The sequence below is a fragment of the Corapipo altera genome, unplaced genomic scaffold, assembly GCF_003945725.1.
Source record: "Corapipo altera isolate COAL_440 unplaced genomic scaffold, ASM394572v1 79, whole genome shotgun sequence".
NCBI lineage: Eukaryota > Metazoa > Chordata > Aves > Passeriformes > Pipridae > Corapipo > Corapipo altera.
This window is the reverse complement of record NW_020884927.1, coordinates 1,967,023-1,989,154: the sequence shown is the minus strand read 5'-3', so window position 1 is coordinate 1,989,154 and position 22,132 is coordinate 1,967,023. Positions and strand designations below refer to the sequence as shown.

The 22,132-nt window shown below is 55.3% G+C and overlaps 1 protein-coding gene across 1 annotated transcript; it reads left to right on the top strand.

The window, feature by feature from the left end:
* The first annotated feature begins 498 nt into the window (after positions 1-498).
* Positions 499-20,315, top strand: UCK2 (uridine-cytidine kinase 2). The gene is made up of 7 exons (XM_027658531.1): positions 499-750; positions 10,852-11,011; positions 12,031-12,127; positions 12,986-13,128; positions 17,396-17,493; positions 19,328-19,376; positions 19,875-20,315. Exons 1-7 carry the CDS (start codon positions 652-654, stop codon positions 20,012-20,014), a joined length of 786 nt encoding a protein of 261 aa, XP_027514332.1. The 5' UTR covers positions 499-651; the 3' UTR covers positions 20,015-20,315.
* The last annotated feature ends 1,817 nt before the right edge of the window (positions 20,316-22,132 follow it).

Genomic DNA, 22,132 nt, shown 5'->3' with positions numbered 1-22,132 from the left:
TAAGGTCCCTCTGAGCTTCCTTTTCTCCAGGCTGAGCACCAGACTTGTGCTCCAGACCCTTCTCCAGCTCCGCTGCCCTTCTCTGGACTCGTTCCAGCACCTGGATGTCTTTCTTGTCGTGAGGGGCCCCAAACTGACCCCAGGATTTGAGGTGCCTCAGCAGCGCCCAGAACAGGGGGATGGTCAGTGCCCTGGTCCCGCTGGCAACACCATTGCTGATATAAACCAGGATGCCCTTGGCCTTTTCGGCCAGCGTGGGGGACACACAATGGGGGCTAGTGGGGGACACACAGTGGGGGTTCGTAGGGGACACACAGTGGGGGTTCCCAGCACTCGCTGGGATGATGGCGAGCGGTCAGAGAGGCAAAGGGAGCCGGTGGGGAGGCCGAGCGGGGTCCGGCGCACGGCGCGGCCGCACCGCCTTTGTCCGCGGGCGGGGAGGGCGCGGCGCGGTGCGGGCCCGTGCGGCCGCAGTGCCGCCCGCCGGCGGGCTGGGCCCGAGCATGTGCAGCTGCGGCAGGCACCTGGCAGGGAGCCGCAGCGCCGGGGATGTGAACCAGGCGGGGAGGAAGGCCCTTGACTCATCAGATAAATCCAGCCCCGCACGGCGAGCGAAGGCGGAGGAGGCGCGGCGGCGAGCAGGGGAGGAGGATGGCGGGAGACAGCGAGCAGCGGCTGGAGGAGCAGGGGCAGCCCAGCGGCGGCGAGCCCTTCCTCATCGGGGTCAGCGGCGGCACGGCCAGCGGCAAGGTGCGGGGGCTCGGCGGGGCAGCCCCTGGGGGGCCGGGGGAGCCCCGCGGTGCGGTGCAGCCCCCCCCGCGCCGGGCGCGGCGGCCACATGGCAGCGCGGCGGGTCCGAGCGGCCGCCCCGCCACGTGCGCTCGCCACGGCCCCGCCGCGCCGGCCGGGCATGCGGGACCGGCGGTGGGGATGGGGATGCGGGTGTGAATGGAGCCGCGTGGGCTCGCTGGCAGCCCGGGAAAGGGCGAGCCTGCGGAGGGAGCACGGCCGCCGAGGCCTCTCTGCCCGGGCGGCGGCCGGAGCCCCGCGGACACGTGGATGGAGGGTGCGGGGTGGGTACGGGATTTACCCCTTCTGCCCGGCCGGGATCCTGCGCCCCTCCGCCTCACCGGGGAAGGGGGGGGGTCCAGGCGGGGAGGGCGCTGGGGGCCGTGCGGGGCGAGGGTGGCCCCGGCTCAGCCCGGGGGGGGAGGTGGCATCCCCCTGCAGAATCCTCCCGTCTGTGGCTGTGGTCGGCGTTTGCCCCCGTTCCCCTTCACCTGCACCGTCCCCGGGGGCTGCCCGCCCCACAGGGACGATGCAATTATTTAATTTTTTTTTTTTTTTTTCCCGTAACGGTGTCGGTCTTGCGTGGGGGTGCCCTTCTCTGCCCAACTTTGGGGGTAGCAGGAGCGGGGATTCTGCAGCAAATGCTGACTCACAGCGGCAGAACGACCTCCTGGCTGCTGTGCCGGGAGGGGCTGGCCCTTGGCAGCGGCAGGTGGGAGCCGAGTGGGGCGAGAGCTGCGGGGCCGGGGCAGCCGCCCCGCCGGGGCAATGCGGGTCTTCCCGGGAGGCTGCTACACCCAAACTGCAGCGCAGGGCAGCCTCACGGCTCTTTAGCGTTTTTATTTGAGTTATTTCACGCTATGGGGTTTACTTTATTTGTTTAACCTGAGCTAGGTCGCTTTCTCTCCTAATATGAAAAGAAAATTACTTTTTTTCCCCCCCCTTATTTAAGAGCAGTAAAACCAGCTCCACGGCTCATCAGCCTTTCTGTGCAGGGCAGCACGTCCCACCTGCGTTTTTAAGAGGCATTTTGGAGAGCGTGAATAGATTTGGAAGTAGCTATACCTTTGAAATATTGCTTGCTAAGGAAACTGAATGTGGGCCAGCATGGGAGGAGGACGAGCCTTACATCTCTGTTTTGTTTTGTGTTTAGAGATGGGGACCCCTTTTTTTCCCTTGAGGGATGTCATAATCCAACTGCCCTGTTTCAGCTCAGTGTTTTAAGCATGTGCCTCTGAGTACCCTATTGATTCTTGGACTGCTGTTGCTGCTGCAAGGGGGAAAAATCCAGCTGTAACAGGGGAGGGATGGAGAGAGAGGATGCAATCTCCTCCAGTGGGAACCAAAGCTGGATTGTTCCTGCAGCACCGCTCCTGGTGACTCAAACACGCTGGGTTTGTCTGTTCTCTGATGCGTGGGTCTGCCTCTCTGTAGTTGTCCCAATAACATCGTGTCTGGCGCTGCTGAACTGTTATGTCTCTGAACACGGTGTCTCAGGCCCACAAGGTAAAAGCAGTGATTACAGTACAATACGCTACAGTGGTTCTCAACTTCAAAGGGAAAATGCTTAATAGCAGCAGGCTGCCTTAGTAAAAAATAATAGGGAAATGGCTCTTCCTAGCAAGGGAGATGTTACTAACTGGCTTTTCCTGTCTCTCAGCTTTGATTTCCCCCCTCTCCAGTGATTGCTGCCTGCTAAAAACCTCTGTGCAGTGCTGCCCATTGAAGGGAATCCAGCAGATCATACAAAGTTAGTGGGGAAAGACTACAAGAAATGTGCTGGTGGAAAAAAAAAAAAAGCTTGCATGCGGAGAAGCAACAGGAGAAAAAGGACCTGGGGCTTGTGCCCAGAGGCCCTCAAGTTCACATGTGGTGCAGATGCAAGGCAAGGCTGCAGAGAGGCTGTCCCCCACCTGCCTGGTGACAGTGTCCTGTGCCAGGTGATGCCACGTGCCGCAACACACTCACGGAGAGCAGTGGTGGGGCTGATGTGCTTAACTAAAGGCTTGCCTGCAGCTACAATCCAGCCCAGGGACTGGTGTGCCGGCTCTGGGTGAAAACAAAGCGCTAGCGGGAAGGTGAAGCAGGCACCTTTCCCACTGGGAAAGTGGCAAATCCATCTGACTCACCCTGACACCGACTGAGGGTTGTTGTCACAACACACCCCTTTGGCAGCACACCAGCCCAAAGATAACGGAGGGAATTTGCCTTCAAAGGGCCTCCCACTGCTGCTTTTTAGTCTGAGATGGGCAAAAAAGGCTCCACAGTCTCCCCTACCACTTTCAATGCACCAGCATGGTCAGGCTCTGGAAGGAAGGGATCCTGTTTGTAGCTTGCCACGGCTTGTGTCCTGTGGTGCCCTGGGGAAGCTGGTGTTGGAAGCAGCTGGCCTTTCCAGAGAGCTGGGAGGTGTTTGGCTGGTATTCCTTAAAGGAAAATCTGTGAGAACTCAAGCTCAAAGGCTGAGTGCTGTTTCCTAGCAAGCAAAAGAGGCTTGAGCAACTTTGACCACTCAAATAGGATAGGTAGAACCCTGAGTGCTCTCCTGGTTTTGGCTCTGAAAAGAAATCTGGACTGTGTTAGGAGCAAAACTGGGGAGCCACAGAGCACCCTGGGCAGGCTGGGATGCTGCAGCTTCTGCGAGGGCAGTGCCAGCTGCATGGTGGCTGTTTTGAGTCAGCTCAGCTGGGACAGGCTCTTCACAAAAGCCTGCTGGGAGGAAGCATTTCTTCCACTGTCCCCCAAAATCCAAGCACTGTGCAGCCTGGGCAGAGCTTGCTGCAGTTTCCTGGGGTAAAGGAGATGACATGGCATTAAGACCCTCCCCTCCTGTGTCAAAGTTGGAGATGACTGCAACCGCCTCATTTTCTCAGAGGGATTCCTAAGGCTGTTTTAAGCATTTCCTTTAATCCTGTGCATTTTCAAGTGCCCTGCTAAAGTTCTAGTTTCCCTCTTATACCCATGGTCTTTGTGCTAAGAGCTTCTTCCCTCCCTCCTGCAAGAGATTCCTGACTACCAAGGACTGCAGCATGCAAGGCAGGCAGCCAGGCTGCGGGCCCGAGGAAAGTTCAGGGAACTGACTACTGAGATGAGCTGGGAAGTGTTGGGATACCCCCTAAAGCCCTTCCTATATCCTCACTTCAGTTTAGCTGCTGGGACCTTCCAGCTCTGCCAGCTGTGCTGGAGCAGCTCACTCCCAGCAGCAGTGGGAGCATTTGGTATTGGGGTGGCTGCAGGGGTGGGAAGAGCTCTTTCAGCTCAGGCTGAAGCATTAATTGTTGTCCCCATGCAAAGCGAGGTGCTGATTGCTGCCTTCCAACAGGACCTTGTAAGAAAAGACAGATTTGTGAAGGGCTGAACGCTTTTGTTGGCTGTTCATCACTCAAACTAGTGAGGGCTGAATGTGGGTGCCACTGCAGCCCCGTGGTTGCATCATTTGGGTCTTGAGTTAGTACATGAAGTTACCAATGTCTGTTTGAACATGCAGCCTCAGAGTTTCCAGGCTGCAGAGCCCCAAGATTGCAGCCAGGTATGTTCTTCACTGTTACTCCACCAGGCACTTTGCTTTAAACACCAGAAAGTCTGGCTGAGTCTGAGCTGCCTGCCTAGAAGAGTGAACCAGCTGAAGGAGGCTGGTGTTGCCCAGCCAGGGTGGGACAGCCAGCATGTTGTTCCCCAGGGAAGCAGTGGTCTGAGTTGCATGAGGCAGTTCCATCTCTGCACAGGGCTTTGTTGGTGACAGAGCTCAGTCCCCTTCCCCAGCAAGGACTGAGGTCCCCCACAGCAGCCCAGGGGTCACTGCCACCATATCACCACCTGGATGGCTGACAGAGAAGCCTGGGGGAGACCTGGGAGTGACCCAGGGGGACTAGCAGGAATTTCAGCAGCCCTGTGCCGGTTCAGCACCATTTCCTGGTGACGTTTGTTCTGTGGCTGGCAGGAGCCCTGTATCACAAGGTCTGACTTGTTAAACACTGGTGTCAATGTGTGCTAGAGACTCATCAAACTTTCTAGTAGAATGTTGTTCTGTGCCAACCCCGATCAGACTGATACACAGGACGTTTTGATGGGTCAGCCCTTTCCTGTTACTGATGGAATATGTGTGAGTTCGTTATGGAGCCTGGTTACCATAGTCCCGTGGGCTCAGCCAGCTCCGGGCTATGGAGTTTGCAGCAGGGGCTCAGGAAAAATATCCTGTGCCTAAAACCGGAGGATTGGGAGGGATTGTGCTGGAGGGCTTGTTTTCCTCCCTGTGTGTAATCTGTGTTTAGAGCCCCTCTGTGTTTGCGCCTGTTTGTGCTCCAGCCTGGGATTGCTGATCACATGCACAGTGTCCCAGGGTGAGTGAACAGAAACCTGGCTATCCCACTCCTGGACTAGTTGGCCTGTGGCTCACAAAGGGAAAGGCAGGAATAGTGAACCTGCCTGGGAAAGCTCTGGGTGGAGGCCCAGGCTTTTGGTACAAGAATAGCAAATTTCCAGTCCCAGTGTTGCCATACGGATGTGCTCCTTTACGACTGGAAAGGATTGCGTGGGTCATGAACTAGGGCAGACATTTGATAGATGCTCTGGGACCCTTCCCAATTTGGTATCTGTTCCGTGTGTCACCCCAGTCCACCAGGCACTTCCTAGTACTCTATAATTACCGTAACCTTCAAGAAGAGACCAAAATCTGTAACTCATGTGCTGCTGGAGGGAAGGGAAGCACTGCCACGGCTCCTGATTTCAGGGACATGACTGAGTAATAGCCCCCTGTGATGCCTGGAAAGAGAACTGTGCTGCAGGGGACACTGGAGAAATGAAACAAGTAATGACAGTGGTCCCTGATGTTTGATCTTAGGGAAAATCCTGTTAGATCCCAAAACTGGTGGCTGTTTTATCCACAGGCATGTGATGAGGGCACCCCAACCAGGCTGCTGCAGATGCAGAGCCATCAGCAGCCCCTGCCAAGCCTGCTCGCATCCCAATCCTGCAGGAAGGGCGTTATGGCAGTGCTGTCCCTGGAGATAACCTCTGGGCTCCTCTCCCTGGTGAGATGTGACTGCTGCAGTCTGTCCTTGCTCCTGGCTGTAGCATTTGTCTTGGGCCAAGGGCATTGCTCCATTGAGGAGGACCGTCCTCGTGAGCAGCAGCTTGGCTCAGGGCAAGCAGCCTGCAGTGGTGGCAGGAGGCTGGGCCTCTCCTCCTTGCACACTGGAGCCCAGCACACACCTCTTCTGGTAGGTCTTGCTTCTGGCACAGCCCTTTTTCACCTGCTCCTGAGAGGTCTGGCAGCTTCAGCATTTCTTTAGGGCTAGAATGACTTGATCTGGGTAAGTCACTTTTGCTGGGTATCTTATCTAGAGTCCCTGGGAGGATGGGAGGTCCTTCCTGCAGCTGTAGAGGGAGCTTGGACACCCCTCTGTAGTGCCAGGCTCTCTGGGAGTGGATGGTCTGCTGTTAGTGAGCAGGTTTTAGCATGTCCACCTGCACAAAGGTTGGGAGTTCCTTCTAACCCTGGACAGGCCTTACCCCCCAGAAGCAGAAGTACCTGTATTGCCGTGGCTGCTGCACCAAACCTGGAGCAGAAGGCATCAGCTGTGTCCTGCCTGGCACGTTCACGTGATGGTTCATGGTGGTTGACTGTGGCACTGTCCATCAGCTTTCTCCCTAATACCCATCTGAAGTCATAATTCACTGCCTGATCAGAGCTACCCAAGAGGGATTGTGGGATAATCTGCATAATAATGTTGGGGAATTAGTCAACTGCTGAAGAATATCTGAGCAGCTGGCTGTAGGCCACGAATTAAATAGGTAATTAATATATTCCAAATAAATGTCAGGGGTAGGCCTCTGAACACCAGTCTGTTGATTTCTTCCCCTGTGCACCACCTCTCCCCTTTTGGGAAAATATGCTGGATTTCTCCCCCAGGTGCCCTCTGCCTCTTCCTTTCCAGCAGAATAAAGCTGTGCTTCTTCTTTGAACACTGGCTGTTTGTGTGCTTGGTTCAGAGGAGGAGTCCTGCAAGGGGAGCTGCAGCTGCCTCTGTTCAGGAATAACCTCTCTGAGCTTGCCGCTTGTGCTGTGCGGATACCTCCCTCCCCACCGTCTGTGTGTGGTGTGGGTTGGTTGGCACAGCTTTCCCAAGGAGCAGCTCGAGCACAAAGCCTGGGGGAGTGCAGCTCTGGGGGTTGCAGCCAGTTTGCTCAAAGCAGGAGCCGAGTTCCCCTTGGTGCAGCGTGTGGGAAGTCGTGACCGATGGCAGCGGCTGGGGCTCGCTCCTTGCCTGTGTGCTTGGAAAGTCCTGCATTGGTTTCATGTGGCTAACATGGGAAAGGTCTGCTTGGCAACCATGGAGGCTGCTGGGTCCTGGCTATATTTAGTTTTCACCAAGTTCTGGAGGAGGGGAAGGCTTTTGCTTGAAAAAGCATCCTGTTGCCAGGAATGCACTGCGGCTGAATCACTGTCAGTGTTCGCCTTGGGTCGTGCTGAGGTGTGCATGGATGATGTGGATATGGAGAAGGGGCTGAGTGGAAGCAAGGAGCCTTGGCATGGCTCTTGTCTACTGCAGATGAGATGTGTCATGTAAGGCAGAGCTAGGGGTGGGGCTCAAATCTTGGAGTTTTTCTCTGTTGGGATTCATTTGTAGCATCATGTCATCTTCCTCAAGTCATCTCCTGCAGTCCTGGGCTTCTCAGAGAAGAAACAATAGTTGCCTTCTCCCCTGGGAGAAGCCACAAGGAATCTGCAAAGGAAGGAATCTGAGCCCAGGCCGTCTCTTCAAGTGGGCGCTGAGTGCATGTGTCAGCACCACGTGTCCCCTGGGTTACCCTGTATCCTGGCTGGTTGCATCCTGACACTGTACTTTGGAGTCATGCTCCAGTCTTGGTCTTTCTGGGCATCTGCCAGCCTTCCCAGAGCCTGGCTGTGGCCATTTCTAATTATTAGTGAATATTTCACAGTCATGTATGTATGCTGTGCTGGTTTGGGAGAAGAGGGTTTAAGCAGGGGACGTGCCAGTCATTTGGGGAGACACTTCCCGAGGCCAGGAGTTTCTGTTCCCATTGTGTAGGGGAATTTCCAAGCTCTATGTTTCTGGTGTTTCTTCCTCCTTCACAGAGGGTGTTTATCAACCAAGGGGAAAAACTGCCTGTCCGGCTGTAGGAGGTATTCAACTGGCATCAGGGAATACCCCTCATGAACCATTGTTTCCATCACAAATGACAGTGAGAAAAGGAAAAACCTTCACTTGGACCTTGCTGAGGTTTGCTGCCCCACTAAGGCAAGCTGAACGCAGCCCTGGGGTTGGAGGAACATGCCCTGTCCCCCCATGTCCCTCTGTCTTGCTGCACTTAATGCAGGTTTGATGTGTGAGCAGTCACCTGCAGGACCAAGGTGACATGTGTGCCTCTTCCCAGACCCCAGAGGTGACATCCTTGCTCCCCCAGGCAGTGTGGTATGCTGAACCTGAGCTTGGTCCTGAGAACAGGGTGTCCTCATGGTCATCTTTCTCCACCGCTTCTACCAGCTCTCCAAAGCCCACCATGGAAAAGGGAAGAGTCTGGAGCATCTGCCTGGATGCTTTTGCAAGAGGCACCGTCCACCCCAGAGCCTCTGATCCTCATCCTGGAACCCCAAGGGAGGACATGTCTCCAGCTGCCAGGGATATTTTCTCCTTGGATTTTTCTCACCATTGGGTGTCTTGAGTTGTGGGGCATGGAAGAGAAGGGTGATTTTCAGAGCTGATGGAGACTCTTCTCCACCTTCCAGGATCAGTAGACCAGAGATTTTTGTGTCCATAAGGCAGAAAAAAGACTGACAGGAACTGTCTGGTGCTCTCAAATGATTTTATTGCCCATCCACGTGCTGAGGTCCAAGGGGAGAGAGTGAGCGCAGTTGGTGTGCTACTTTGACTGATCCAAAGTAAAGGAGCCCTGTTCCCTCCACTGGGCTGGGGAAAGCAACTCCTGGTGCAGAGCCGTGTGGAGCCTGTGGATCTGTAGGCTGGGAATCTGCATGGCTGTGCTGAAAGGTGGTTTACTCCTAATGGCAAAGGGCCTGGGAAGTTTGGTGTCCTCGGCAGCTGTGACCAAGGCTGAACCCTGCTGTGCTACGTCTCCTCGCTGCTTGGGAAGGCAGCAGTGTCCAGGGGAGAGAGCGGGCAGGAAAAGTGGAGGAGAGGCACTGTGCACGCCCTGGTTTTGCAAAACCTACGGGATACAGCTGGATAAGCACCAGGGCTGACCCTGGCTGCAGAAGGATGTGGGGAGTGAGCAAACAGAGGAAGCAGAGATTGGGCTCCGGCTTTGTGCCTGCATGTGCCAAAGGGCAAGTGACTGGCACTGACATGCAGGGCTTTGTTCTGGGTGGTAGCAGCCTGCTGCAGGGCAGGGCTGCCAACGTGGCTCGGGTGGCACAGCTAGCCAGCTGTGAGAAGCAGGAGGAGAAGGTGGGATGCTCAGGGAGACCCCATCCCTGACCTGAAATGCAGAGTTGTACCCCAGGCTTTCCGGGCTGCTGTCGGGCAGCCTGAGCCAGTTCACTCAGCAGCAGAGCTGTGTGGAGGCTCTCCAGCCGGGCTGGGGCTGACTCACAGCCCAGCAGTCACAGCCAAGTCAGGTCAGCCTGGCCTGGAGGGGAAGAGACGGTCTCTGGAGGCAGGAATGCCGTCAAATCTTCCAGCTTCCCAGGCAAACAGCCTTGCCCTCTGCCTGCTGGGGTGACCTCCTCTGCCAGGCATGCATTCCCCTCCCTGTTCCTTCTCACCAGCACCGTCTTCAGCTCTGCAGCTGGAGGTTGCCAGCCAGGTACGGAGCAGATGGTTGAACCAGCCAGGAGGTGGGAGCATGGAAAAAGCCACTGGCAGGCTGGGCTAGGCAGGTTGGGGCAAGCAAACTGCTCTTTGTAAGGCAGAGGGCTCAGCAGAGTATTTGTGGTGACTGGGGCCAGGAGTGGCTCAGCAGGGCATCTGCAGCCAATGTGATTCCCATGAGGTGAAGGAGCTCAGTTTGGCACCAGGAGCACCCACTTTGCCCTGAACAGTGGATGCTGTGGGCAGGAGCAGGCAGGACATACAGGGTTCCTGCAGGCAGCAGAGTGTTCCCCAGCCAGCCTGACCTTGGCTCCTGCTGGCCAGGGCAGTGCTGGCTGCCAGGTGGTGATGCAGTTAACACCGCTGCGTTACACAGCGACCAAGGACTCCTGTGACTGGGGACAAGGGACTGAAGCAGGTTGTGGGATTTGTCCCCCAAGCTCTGAGTTGTGTTGCAATGGCAGGGCCCAGTGTGACCCTGCCTCCTGCAGTGCCAGCAGTCCATGCTGGCCACTCACACCCACTGCTCCATGTGGTGTGAGAGGTGCCAGTCCCTGTGCCAGCAGTGCTCATGGGGATCTTGCACTGGCAGCCAGAGCCACGTGGCTCTCCAGCCGCTGACTCCGCAGTGCCCTTAGGCTTGCTGTGCCAAGAGGCACCAGGATATGCTCAGGGTTGCTCCTCCCAGCCCTGGCAGCAGAGATCCCTGATAAAGTCCCAGGGCTCTCTTCCTGGTGCCTTTTCACCCTGGGTTTTGCTGGCTCTCCCTCTGAGGACTCTCTGTCTGTGCCCATACTGTGGTGGGGTTTCTGGGCTGGATCAGGGCTGGGGGAGCCAAGGCACCAGGCTCCTCCCAGGGAGGAGGCTCAGCCCTGGTGTCCCACAGCTCTGCTCCCTGGGGAGCTGCCTGGCAGGCTGGAGCAGCTGGGGCCCCTGAGCATGTGGCTGAACTCAGGGAGGAGCCAACTGTTTTCCTGCTGCCACTGATACCCAGAACAGGAGCTGTGGGCAGGCCATAGGGGTGGAGGAGAGGGAGGCAGGCAGCAAGCTCAGTGCTGCTGTCACACTAAGGGGCACCACAGTGGTGCCTCTGGAGGACTTTTCCCTCAGTGGCTTTGGGCTGGGCATTCAAGATGACCACAAACTCTCGGCTGGAGGTCCAGCAAGCAGTGCCCTGTGCATCCAGGAGTGAATGTTACCTAGGTGTTAGCCCTGTGCCACTTAGATACCACCTGCCACTGACTTGCTTCCTTTGCCATTCCTTTCCCAGTCTTCAGTATGTTCCAAGATCGTCCAGCTGCTGGGCCAGAATGAGGTGGACTACCGCCAGAAGCAGGTGGTGATTGTGAGCCAGGACAGCTTCTACCGGGTCCTCACCTCAGAGCAGAAATCCAAAGCACTCAAAGGCCAGTTCAATTTTGACCACCCAGGTGAGTGGAGAACAGCACTGGGGCTCTGCCACGTGGTGCGGGGCGAGGGCTGGAGTGGGACCCCCCAGTTCACCAGCCAAGAGCCTGCATGGACACTGGGGCTCTGTCTCTGCTTGGGGCAGGACTGGGTGGCCTAGTTGGCCACCTGTGTCCCCTGCAGTACAGCTTCTGCGTCCTGGGAAAGAAACTGCCTCTAGGGTGGAGTGTCTGGGATGAGAAAGGGCAGGTTGTGAACCCTCAAACTCTTCTTAAGATGCTTCTCTTCCTGCAAAAACATCCCCCAGTTTGAACACCTTTTTCATAGAATAATGAAATAGTTTGGGTTGGAAGAGACATTAAAGGTCATCTTCCACCTCACCTGCCATGGGCAGGGACACCCTTCACTAGACCAGGTTGCAAAGGAATAAATTGGTTTTTGGTGCAGCTAGGTCGGACACAGGGAGATCAGGCCTGGCACAGCCCCCTGGAGCCAGCAGCTCCATGTCCCTCCTTCAAGGAGGGAACCATCTGTGCAGCTGCTCTGCAAACCCCTCCACCGAGGGGGTTGTACCCTCTTACTACAACAGGGGCTCTTTGAACCATCTCTGGGCCTGGTGGGGAAATTCCAGAGCCACTGTCCCTTTGTCCCCATGAGCACAATGGCCAGAGGCAGCGAGCACTGAGCAAACAGAGCCCTGTCTGTCCAGTGGCTCCAGGCTGGAACACTGCTCCAGTCTCTCCAAGGGCTGGAGCCCTGGAGGAGATGCCTTCCTGCACCCAGGCTGTCAGTGCTGCTGTACAAGGGCGGTATTGATCCCTGTGGGCCCCATCCCAGGCTGCTGCAGAGCCATGAAGGCTCATGGCTCTGGGAGAGCTGGGCCTTGCTACGCCCGTGGGGAGGTGCAGGGCTTTCCTCCCAAGTCTGTACGTCTGTCTGTCTCCAGTGCAGGGTGCCAGTGACTCTGGCTGGGCTGAGTTCAGCATCTGGTGGGTGGGAGAGGTTGCAAAGCTGCCTCGGGTAACATTTCCTCTCTCCTCAGATGCCTTTGACAACGAGCTGATCGTGAAAACACTCAAAGAGATCACAGAAGGGAAGACGGTCCAGATTCCTGTCTATGACTTTGTCTCCCACTCCAGGTCTAACAGCTGCTCCTGCCTTGCCTTGCTGTGCCTCCGCTAACGCCCTGTGGTGCAGCACCCAGCCCAAACCGCCTGCCCCTCTCATGCCTGCTCTTAGGCACCTAACCTGCCAGCCGAAAGTTTCCGTCCTAACTACTCCAACCCCTTGGCTAGAGGATCCAGGGCAGATACAGGAACAGTCTGAGGGTCTGGAATAGCCATGCAGTGACATCCAGCAACATACAGGCGTCAGTGGAGGGGGATTAAGGCCCCCCCTGGTTTTTTTTCCCCCCATCTACACTTCCTCACCCCATAAACTGTTTGCAGCTTTAACAAGTATTCCAGGCTCAAACAGCTCAGCAGTGCCAGGAAAGGAGGAGGATGACAGTTCTTGCTGCTGCAACACTTCCCTTGCATGTGTTCAGCTTCTTTCTGCATGCCTTTGTTGGTCATGGATGGTGTGACCCTGCTCCGTTTCCCACAAAAGCACTGTGCTGTCAGGGGAGTGCTGCCTGGTTCCTGAGGGAAGCAGAGCTGGCTGTGCAAGTTTCTGTGGGTCAAGCCCCATGCATAGGCTTTCCTGGGCTTTTTATGGCTTGGCACATAACACTTGCAAGCAGCAGCTGGCTGAGGTGGGGGGAGAAGGCCTAGTGTGCTTCCCGCTCTGCCATTTATCCTTCCAGGAAGCGTACGTATGCCTTGGATTCCCTTCACGGCGGTGGGGTAGGTCTGCCCTCTCCTTGGTCGACCCCCTGGTGCAGCAGTGATGTCCCAGGGTTGGAGCAGTGCCTAGGAGCACCGCTGTTTCCCCCCCCCCCCACCTCTCTTTGGTTTCCCTCCCCACCAGCATATTTTGACTCTCCTTCCCCCTGCTAGGAAAGAGGAGACGGTGACCGTGTACCCTGCCGACGTGGTGCTCTTCGAAGGCATCCTGGCCTTCTACAGCCAGGAGGTGCGGGACCTCTTCCGCATGAAGCTCTTCGTGGACACAGACGCGGACACCCGGCTGTCCCGCAGAGGTGAGGCCCTAACGTGCCTTGTGCACTGGGGACAGAAATATCCCTTAACTGATCCGGGCAGCTGGTCATGGAGGCAGGTGACAGTGACCAGAGCTGGCACAAAGCTGTGCTGCTGCTGCTGGAGAGCACGGCGGAGTGTCACGGAGGGCAGCTCGTGGCAGTGGAGAGCACCTTGCTCCACATCTCTTGGGACTTTTGCTGCCTTGCCTGGGATTCCTGCTCTGATGCATGCAGCACTGTGACTGCTGAGCGTGCTGTGTCCTCAAATGGCCCCACGGCACCAGCTCTGTGCCAGCAGCTGAGTGGAGCTGCTGCCAGTCAGCAGTTACCAGCACGGAAGGGTGCAGCGGGCAAGGCAAAGCATCTGGACAGTTCAGTCAGAAGGCAGTGCCTGATAGATCCCCTCAGGACCTGGGGCATGAGTCTCCTGAGGGAAGAGAATTGGAAGGGTAAAAGTGAGAAAACTTGTGGATTGAGATAAAGACAGTTTAACAGGTAAAGTGCTCCGAGGATGGTTTTGGGGTGTGAGAATGTCTGCTGTGGATGCAGCAAATGGAGTGTCTGGTTGTACGTCTTGGTCTGTGCAATGCAGCGTGGAGCCTCTTTGGGGTTCTTGGCACTGGGGCTATGGTTTGGGGGCAAAGAGCCCTAGAAACCAGAACATCTCTCTCTAGGACTCCCCTTGTCCAGCTGGCTTGGCTGTGGATTGCTAGCTGATGTGGGAGGGACTCCAGCTCTGCAAGGACTGCATGACTTGAGATGCTGTTCATTTTGAAGCAGCCTTTAGGAGCGGTTCACTGATATAGCACCTCCTGGCTGACTGAAAAAGCATCTGAGGACTCCTGGGGTCAAAATTCACTTCTATCTGAACTGTCCTTTCCCCTGCCTGGCTCCAAGAGACTCCACGGGGTGTCTGGAGATGCAGAAGAGGAGTGGTTCCTTCCAGAGCTCTGTGCTGTGACGAGAGGAGCATGTCTCAGTGCGTCAGTCTGGGAGTGTTGAGTGCATGGGACTGTTCATCTCCGCAATAGAGCTGGTCTTGCCTGCCCTCCTGCTGTCAGGCAGATACACAGCCTCCTCAGCTACTGGGATGTCATCAGCACTGATTAAAATCTCCTTTTTACGCATCCCTCTTGACCCTGCCCACTGTTCCTGCATGACTCATCCAGGGAGGTGACAGCACAGTCATTGCAGGGAGATGTATTAGCAGGTCACAGATACGCACTTGCAAGATCCCGAAATGTGAGCCTTAATCCCTTTAAACAGAAGCCTGGATCCACACCCGGCTACAGGGCAGCACATTGTCCTGGTGTAACTCCAGCCAGCAGCTCAGCTCCATGCAGCTGCTCACTCAAACTCCCCTGGTGGGATGGGGGAGAGAATCAGAAGGGTAAAAGTGAGAAAACTTGTGGGTTGGCATAAAGGCAGTTCAGGAGGTAAAGCAAAAGCCACAAGCAAAGCAAGATGAGGAATTTATCACCAGTTTTCGTGGGCAGGCAGGTGTTCAGCTGTCCCAGGGAAAGCGGGGCTCCATTGCGTGTAACCGTTATGTGGGAAGACAAACACCATCACTTTGAATGTCTCCCCTTCCTCCTTCTTCCTTCAGCTTTATATCATCCTATATAGACGTATGGAACATCCCTTGGGTCAGTTGTTGTCAGCTGTCCCAGCTGTGTCCCCTCCCCTTGCTGGTGGGGTGGGGTGAGGAGCAGAAAAGGCCTTGGATCTGTGTAAGCACTGCTCAGCAACAACGAAAACATCTCTGTGTTACTAACACTGTTTTTAGCACAAATATGAAACACAGCCCCATACCAACCACTGAAGAGAATTAACTCTATCCCAGCCAAAACCAGCACATTCTTCACCTCTTATTCCAAACCACTTCCATCATGCTCAGGTCCCACACTATCCAATACATTCTCTTTACCCACCACCCTTCTTCCCATCCTTTGATGTAACATACAGAAATCATTCCCCGTGTTATGGATCATCCCGGTTAATGTGCCCCAAGTGTTCACTGTGTTAATTTAGTCCATGGCTTTGGGCTCCATCTGTTATGGTGGTCACTCAGGACAGGAGAGGTGTGTTGTGTGGAGTTAGTGGGCACCAAAGCCAGCTCAGGTCAGGTCACTGCTGTGCTCACACTGCTTCTCGTGAGGCTTGTACTTCTTCCATTCACCATCAGTCACTGGCAGAGGGGCAGCTCGGCTGATTGAGGTGCTGGTGTCTCCTAGTTAGGGCAACTTTGTGTTCCTCTGGTAGGAATCTGGCTGTTTGTCTGCTGTCAGCAGCTGGTAGGACCACTGCAGCATTAAATCTGTTTACTGTATGTCTCCCTGGCATTTCTGGGAAAGGATAGCCTGTGTGTGAGGTGCCAAAGGTATAATCATGTCCCTGGAACGTAGCTGGAGGCAGCTTCTAGCAAAAGTTGGGATCTTGCATTGTGATGTAGCTCTGAGTCATCTTTCTGTCCCAGAAGTCCTAAAGTGTTGCATCAATGCATTTTTCAGCTGGGCAGCAGCAGGAAGTGAGGTTCTTGGAAACCCTGTTGACAGCTCAGTTGATCAATAGTGCTGGGGTTCAGTATGTGCAACTTGCGCTGTCCCCATCCTGGCCCCTTTCCCAAGAAAAATGCTGCTAGCAGAGTGCAAGGGGCAAGGTCTGTGAGGTACCTCAAACAGCCTGATCCCTGGGGATCAGGGACCTGATTCTGGCTGAGATCCCTTGCTGCCCTGTCCTTGGCCAGTTTCTGTAAAACAAAGGTCCGGTGTCACATGCCTGTTTTGGGCCTGATTTGAGTGATGCCTGCTGGCTTCAAATGGGTGCTGATCTGTCCTTGGGATATTTCCCTGCCCTGTGAGGGATCCCTCCAGATTTGGTGCATAGTCTTAGCCTGGGTTGTTGGGACCTGTTGCTTTGGGGCCAGGTACCAGACAGTGGGTGCTTGACTTCTGTTTGTGTGTGAGGCAGTTCCTGCTGTGGTCTGCCCTGGGAACAGGCAGGAGAGCTTTGCCCTGTTAGAACCAGCCCCTGCACCCTGGGGCAGCTCTTGGGCCTCCTGCACATGCTGTAAGTACACCCTTCCCTGCCCTGGCACAGACAACAAATAGGGTGTGGGACCTGGGAAACAAAAGCCTGTTTTATTTTCCGTGCCTCTTTTTCTGTATTGTTTGAGCAGGGGCTTGCTCCTGCTTTTGGGAGCAGGCAGGGAGCTGGCACACATCCTTTTTCCCCCTCATCACTTCCCCTGTGCAGGGCTGTGAAAGGGCATGCTGTGAAGCTGCTGGCCAAGGGCAAAGAGCCGTGGGGATGGTGCCAGACCAGCACTGTCCTGGCCCTGCGAGCACAGGGGCAGCGGCTGCCCAGCAGGTCACGCAGCCTGGCAGTGCCGTGCCTTGGCTCTGCTTGGGACATGAGGGAAGGCTCACTCCCAGCCCAGTGCCAGGCACTAGCATGCTGGGGAAAAGCCAGACAGCCCCCTGGGGGGAGCCAAGAGCTGTCTGCTCAGCCACAGGGCTGTTTTGGCTCTTCCCTGTGGATTGAATTCCTGCTGAACTGGGCCACTTGTCCACACTGAAGTGGCTTCAGAGCAGAGATGGCAGTGGCCCAAATAGATAGCTCATGCAAACAGGGTGTAAGGCCCAAGTGGCAGAACAAGCAGGAGGCCAGCTTGCTCTCCTGCCTTCTGGCTTCCTCCTGAGCTCACCTCCTCCAAGCACACCCTTAGACTGCTTTGCCTTCCAGTCCCACTTAGCCTAGGATAGCATGAGGAGCCTAGCAGAGCTGGGCAGGGAGTTGAGTTTTGCTCTCCTCGCCTCTGTAGACCTGAGTTAAACTGGGCCTTAGTGTGTGTATAAGTAACCTCACTGCATTTCTATTCTTTGGACACGTCTGCACTGGGATGACTGAGAGAATGCCCTGTCCAGCAAGGGAGAGCCACAGGAGGGAGGTGAGGGCTGAGGCTGGGAATAGTCAGGACCAGGGTGGCACTGGTTACAACTGCAATGTGCTTGCAGAGCTGAGAAGGGCAGGAGGCCAAGAAAAGCCCTCGGTCAGGTCAGCCAGCCCTTGGCTCCCAGGAAAGCTTGGAAGCAGGTTAAAAGCATGTAGCTGGGCTGGGATGTGCTCAGACACATGGGCAACAGCTTCCAGGAACAGAGACCTTGGGCAAAATACACAAGTGGCTGGCCAAAGGCTGTACTGAAGGGAAAGAAGGTGGAGAGATTTGTGTCTCAGCTCCTGACTGTGCCTTATATCTTCCCCACAGTGCTACGAGACATCAGTGAGCGAGGCAGGGACCTCGAGCAGATCTTATCTCAGTACATCACCTTCGTCAAGCCTGCCTTTGAGGAGTTCTGTTTGCCGGTAAGTCAGGGGAGTGACACCCACGGGAGTCTGCCAAAAATACCTCTACCCTGCCTAGCTCCTCAGACAGGGGCATTTTGTGCCCAGAGCTCAGATCAGCCTTCTGTGTGTTGCTCCTTCCCTGCAAGCTCTGGCCAAAATGGGGCTGCCAGTGCTGGGGAAGGTGACATGACAAGAGAAACCCCTCCCTGCACAGGGCCTGACAAACCACTGGGCATCTCAGCAGGTGCCAGCCTGGGAGGGAAGATCCTTGGCTACATTTAGCCAGGGAAGGGGAGATCACCACCCCCAGGCAGTGTCTGCTGTGGCTGCCTGCTCCTTTGGGCTGTCCTGCCTGCCCTTTCCACTCTCCAGTGCTGCTGCTTCATGCTTGGGAGAGCAGGGAAGCTGCTGCTTCTCTCCATGCCATGGGATGTGGCCTTGCAGGTTGCATTTCCTGACTGGTGAGTGGCCAGGGTGGGCCAGGGTTGCAACGTCTGCCTGGAGAAAGGAAGCTCTTTTGGGAGCTGTTACTGGAGGCAAGACTCCCTAGCAGACAGGCACTGTGCATGTGGGAGACCAGTCTTGCAGAACTTGCAGGGGAAATAGTATGTTTGCAGGATTAGCCATTGTACACCTTTCCTGGCTCTCATGGAGAGGACCCTGTGCCTTGGGTCTCAAGGCTTTTTAGGCAGATGTGGTAGTTAACATGAGGAATTTTTGTCTTAGTCTGGAGGAACTAAGCCAGTAGAGTCCTGCAACCTGGGAACTGCTGGCTAGCATCACAGGCAGGAATTAAACCTGTGTCTCCAGCCTCAGGAGCATCTCTTTGCCAGCCTAGCCAGCTCTACCCATTCCCATAAGAGGGGCTAATTCTTTCTGTGCTACAAGATCTTTTCCTGGCTCCTATGCAGCTCCCTTTTCTCCGTTGTGCCGCTGGGGACCACTTCCAGTGTAATCCCAGAAAGGCTTTTCCCAAAAGGCAGGTCCAGCTTGCAAGGCTCCTCTCCTTGCAATCCCCAGTAAGGTAAAGCAGCAGATGCTGCTTCATCAGTGTCTTCTGATGAAGAGTCTGTAGGAGGATGAAATGTGAAACAGGGAGGGCAGAAAACTGCTTTGTCCCTACCCACAGCTTTGCAGTGGTCTGCTCCCACTTCCAACGTGGTTGCTCAGTGGCAGAGCAATTGCATGCAGATATCGAGCACACTCAGCACCCACCGTTGCTGTTATTCGACTCCTAAACCAGCTCTGGGCCAAGCAGTCCAGCACTGAAATGCTCCAACATATCCTGGTGATTTTTGATATGTCTGGAAGCACTCGGAGGTGTCAGGTGACACCCGTCACCCAGCTGGCTTGGTGGAGCTTGGCTGTCAGCTGTAAAACTGACACAAATGGGGGAGGAAACTGAGACTGGCACCTGCAGGTGAAACTAGGTCAGAACTGGTGTCCTGAATCACACCTTCTTTGCAAGCAATGTGGTAGGGAATTCTCCCCCCATTCTGAGCACATCATGTGGCTGTGCTCAGGCAAGTCTGGATGGATTCAGTGAGAAGGATGTTCCCAAAAGCATCAGGTGCTGGAGTCTTGTGATCATGAGGCTTCTTAATTCCAGGTTTTGTTAGGGTGCCTCTTACTGGCATCTGTATGAGCTCATGAAAATGGAATCAGGGCACAAAACATAACCCTCAAAACACAGAGCAGAACACCAAAGAGAGCGTCCAGAATGGATTATCAGCAATCAGTGGTTTTGGGTTTGGCAAGGGGAGGGCAACAACCTGCCCCAGGAAGCAGGGATGATGCCCCAGCCTGGTGTCTCTCCAATTTCCCTGTAACGTAGTGCTCTCTCTCCTCCCAGACCAAGAAGTATGCTGACGTGATCATTCCCAGAGGAGCAGATAATGAAGGTAAGTGGACTCAGACCCCTGACAGGTGGCTTTGGGCTGTTGCTCTTGCAGTGGAATTAGGTAGGAGGTAGCAGGACCTGCCATGGAAGTGACCCAGGCCACTGCCACCCAAGAGAGTGCTGAGATGAGCCTGTTCCCTTTGCTCCTGCCTGGAGCATTAGCAACTGGGAGTTTGTGTTTCTCTACTCAAGCCTAAGAGCCCATCTATATGCAGTACTTCCAAGCTTCCAAGCAAACTCCTGGTTCATCTCACATAAAGGGAAATGCACTTCTTCAAGGCCTGGGTCAGCCAGGCCTGGAATCAGCCTGACCATACTGGCTTGAGTGCCAGGCTTAGTTGGGGCAGAGAGATGAAGTCCTAATGGGGCAATGGGGCAGCTCCTCAGCGCCAGGTTTGGATGGGATGGGAGGGGACCAGGAGCAGGAGCGAGACAGCAGGGGCACCTGCTGGTTGATTTGCAGCGATCCTAATGCAACCTCTCCCCCTTCTGCTCACAGTGGCCATAAACCTGATAGTGCAGCACATCCAGGACATTCTTAACGGAGGACTCAGCAAACGCCAGAGCAACGGCTACCTGAACGGCTACACTCCTCCGCGCCAGCGGCAGCCCTCAGAGTCCAGCAGCCGGCCTCACTGACCCCGGGCGGAGGCGTGAGGCTGCGGGCCGGGCACCAGGCCCTGCCACTGCCCCTCTGTACATACTGTCCGTTCGATCCCCCCTTATCTATTTAAGAAACCAGACGGAGACGAATGCCTTTAATTTTGTATGTTCGAAATGCCGAATGAGAAGCAGCCGGTTGCTCGGGAGCCCGGACCGCCCACAGCTCCTGGCCTTGCTCAATAACTCCTCCAGCACGGAACCGGCTATAAATCTCTATAAATATAGAATTGCTCTATTTTTGTGTAAATGCAGAATAACGTAAAATTACTTGCCATAAGGTATTTGCCAGGCTCGGTGTTGCTGGGAGGGGCCGGGAAGAAGGTCCTGGGAGATGTTGGTGTCAGGATCTTCACCTCAAAGGCGGTAAGGAAGGAAGAGCATTCAACAACTGCTTTAGTATCGCAGGTCTCCATCCCAGGGAAGGGCTGGGCTGTGGTGGAGGTGGCAGCTTGAGTGTGGCATGAGTATTACAACTGGGCTGGGGTTGCCTCCTCCTGCCATTGCTCTTCATGTCTGAGCAGCCTGGTGTTGGCTGGCAGGCGCTGGACAATGCCACTGGCTGGCAGGCGCTGGACAATGCCACTGGGAGCTAGGAGAATGATGTGGAAATACCTCTCCCTGACTGTCTCTGCACCTCCAAGTCTCAGTCCTTCAACAGCAACCCATTCTGTGTCTGAAACCCCTTCCCACCACAGGTGTGGGGCTGCTGTCACACCCTCCAGCAAGGGTGGTGCTGGGAGTGTGGTTACATAGACATGGCATCTCGCATCTTTAGCAGTCTCACTGCCTGGCTTGTGTGGGGGACAGCATGCGGATACCTTCAGTCCCTCTGGAGTTTGGGGGCCATGTCTGTGGTGGCACTGCTACTTGAGCCCTGGGCTCAACCCTGAGCCTGGAGGTTGGCTTGCAGGTCAGAGCTGTGCCTGTCATTCCTCACTTGGAACAGTTCTGCTCTTGTATGGGGGATTTGGGGTCTGTGACATACAGTTAAGGGGGAACCAGCCTCTTCTAAAAGAAAGGGGCAATAGATGATAAAAGGCAGCTGAGGGGGTAAGCAGTGTGTAACGGTCCCTGGGCTGCTTGGCATCCCCGTGTGGGATATCCACAGGTCCCAGCAGGGTAGTGTGAAACTGGGTGCCCAGAAGTCCCCTGCTCCCCTTTTTCAGATCATGCTCTTGCCTGCCCTGTGTCCCTTTCATTGTGTGCTGGTAGACAACACTGTCCCTGCAGTATGTTGTCCCAAGGGCTGCCCAGGCATGCCCTCCCTTGCCCAGGGTGAGAATTAGTCTCCCCTAATCTACTAGTGCTACAACAGCTGTGTCTGGGGGTCCTGGTGGGGTTGTACTGCAGATCTGGGAATGCCTGGGGAGCAAGGTGGGGCAGTTGGGCTGGGGCAGGGGCTTGGTGGGAGATAGTGAAGGGGATGTAGCGGGACAGTAGCCAGGAAAGATCCTTTGCCCCATGCTGCTGAGACCGATTTCCCTTACTGGAAACAAAATTTCATAGGCATCCATCCCACAAAGCCTGGAGCAGGAACCCTTAGACTTGCTCTCTCTGATAATTTTCAGTCTTTCCAGAGCATGGGTTTTGCTCTGTTAAAAGTTTAAGACCTTAGACCATGCTCTATTGCTCTCCAGCCTGATATGAGCTGAGACAAGCTTTGGTCTTTCCAGAGAACAAGAAAGGAAACACCTCCCCCCAGTGACTGCTGCCAGGGCAAGCTCATTCCCTCTTGGTCTGTGATGGGGCCACATGGCAGCCCTTTATCCCCCTCCCTGTCTTCCAGCACTCCCCAAGGCATGCCAGTTTTGCCATAAGCAAGGGCTGGCACTGGCTAATTCTACGTATTGCCATAGGTAAGAGCGACCACAGCCCTGCAGAACTGGTGAGGCTTCTCAGGGCTTAAGCAGCCGAGACAGCTCTCAAGATAAAATACTGGCCTCCTCTCCCCGGTGAATAAAGACAGAATAAATGGATGCTGGTGTTTATTGTCTCCTGTTTGGTACTGCATGTTGCTGACTGCGGTCCCAGTATGCAAGCAGACTTGGCCAATGTTGTCTTAGTTGTGCAAGTCAAAGCCAAACCTGGAGTAAA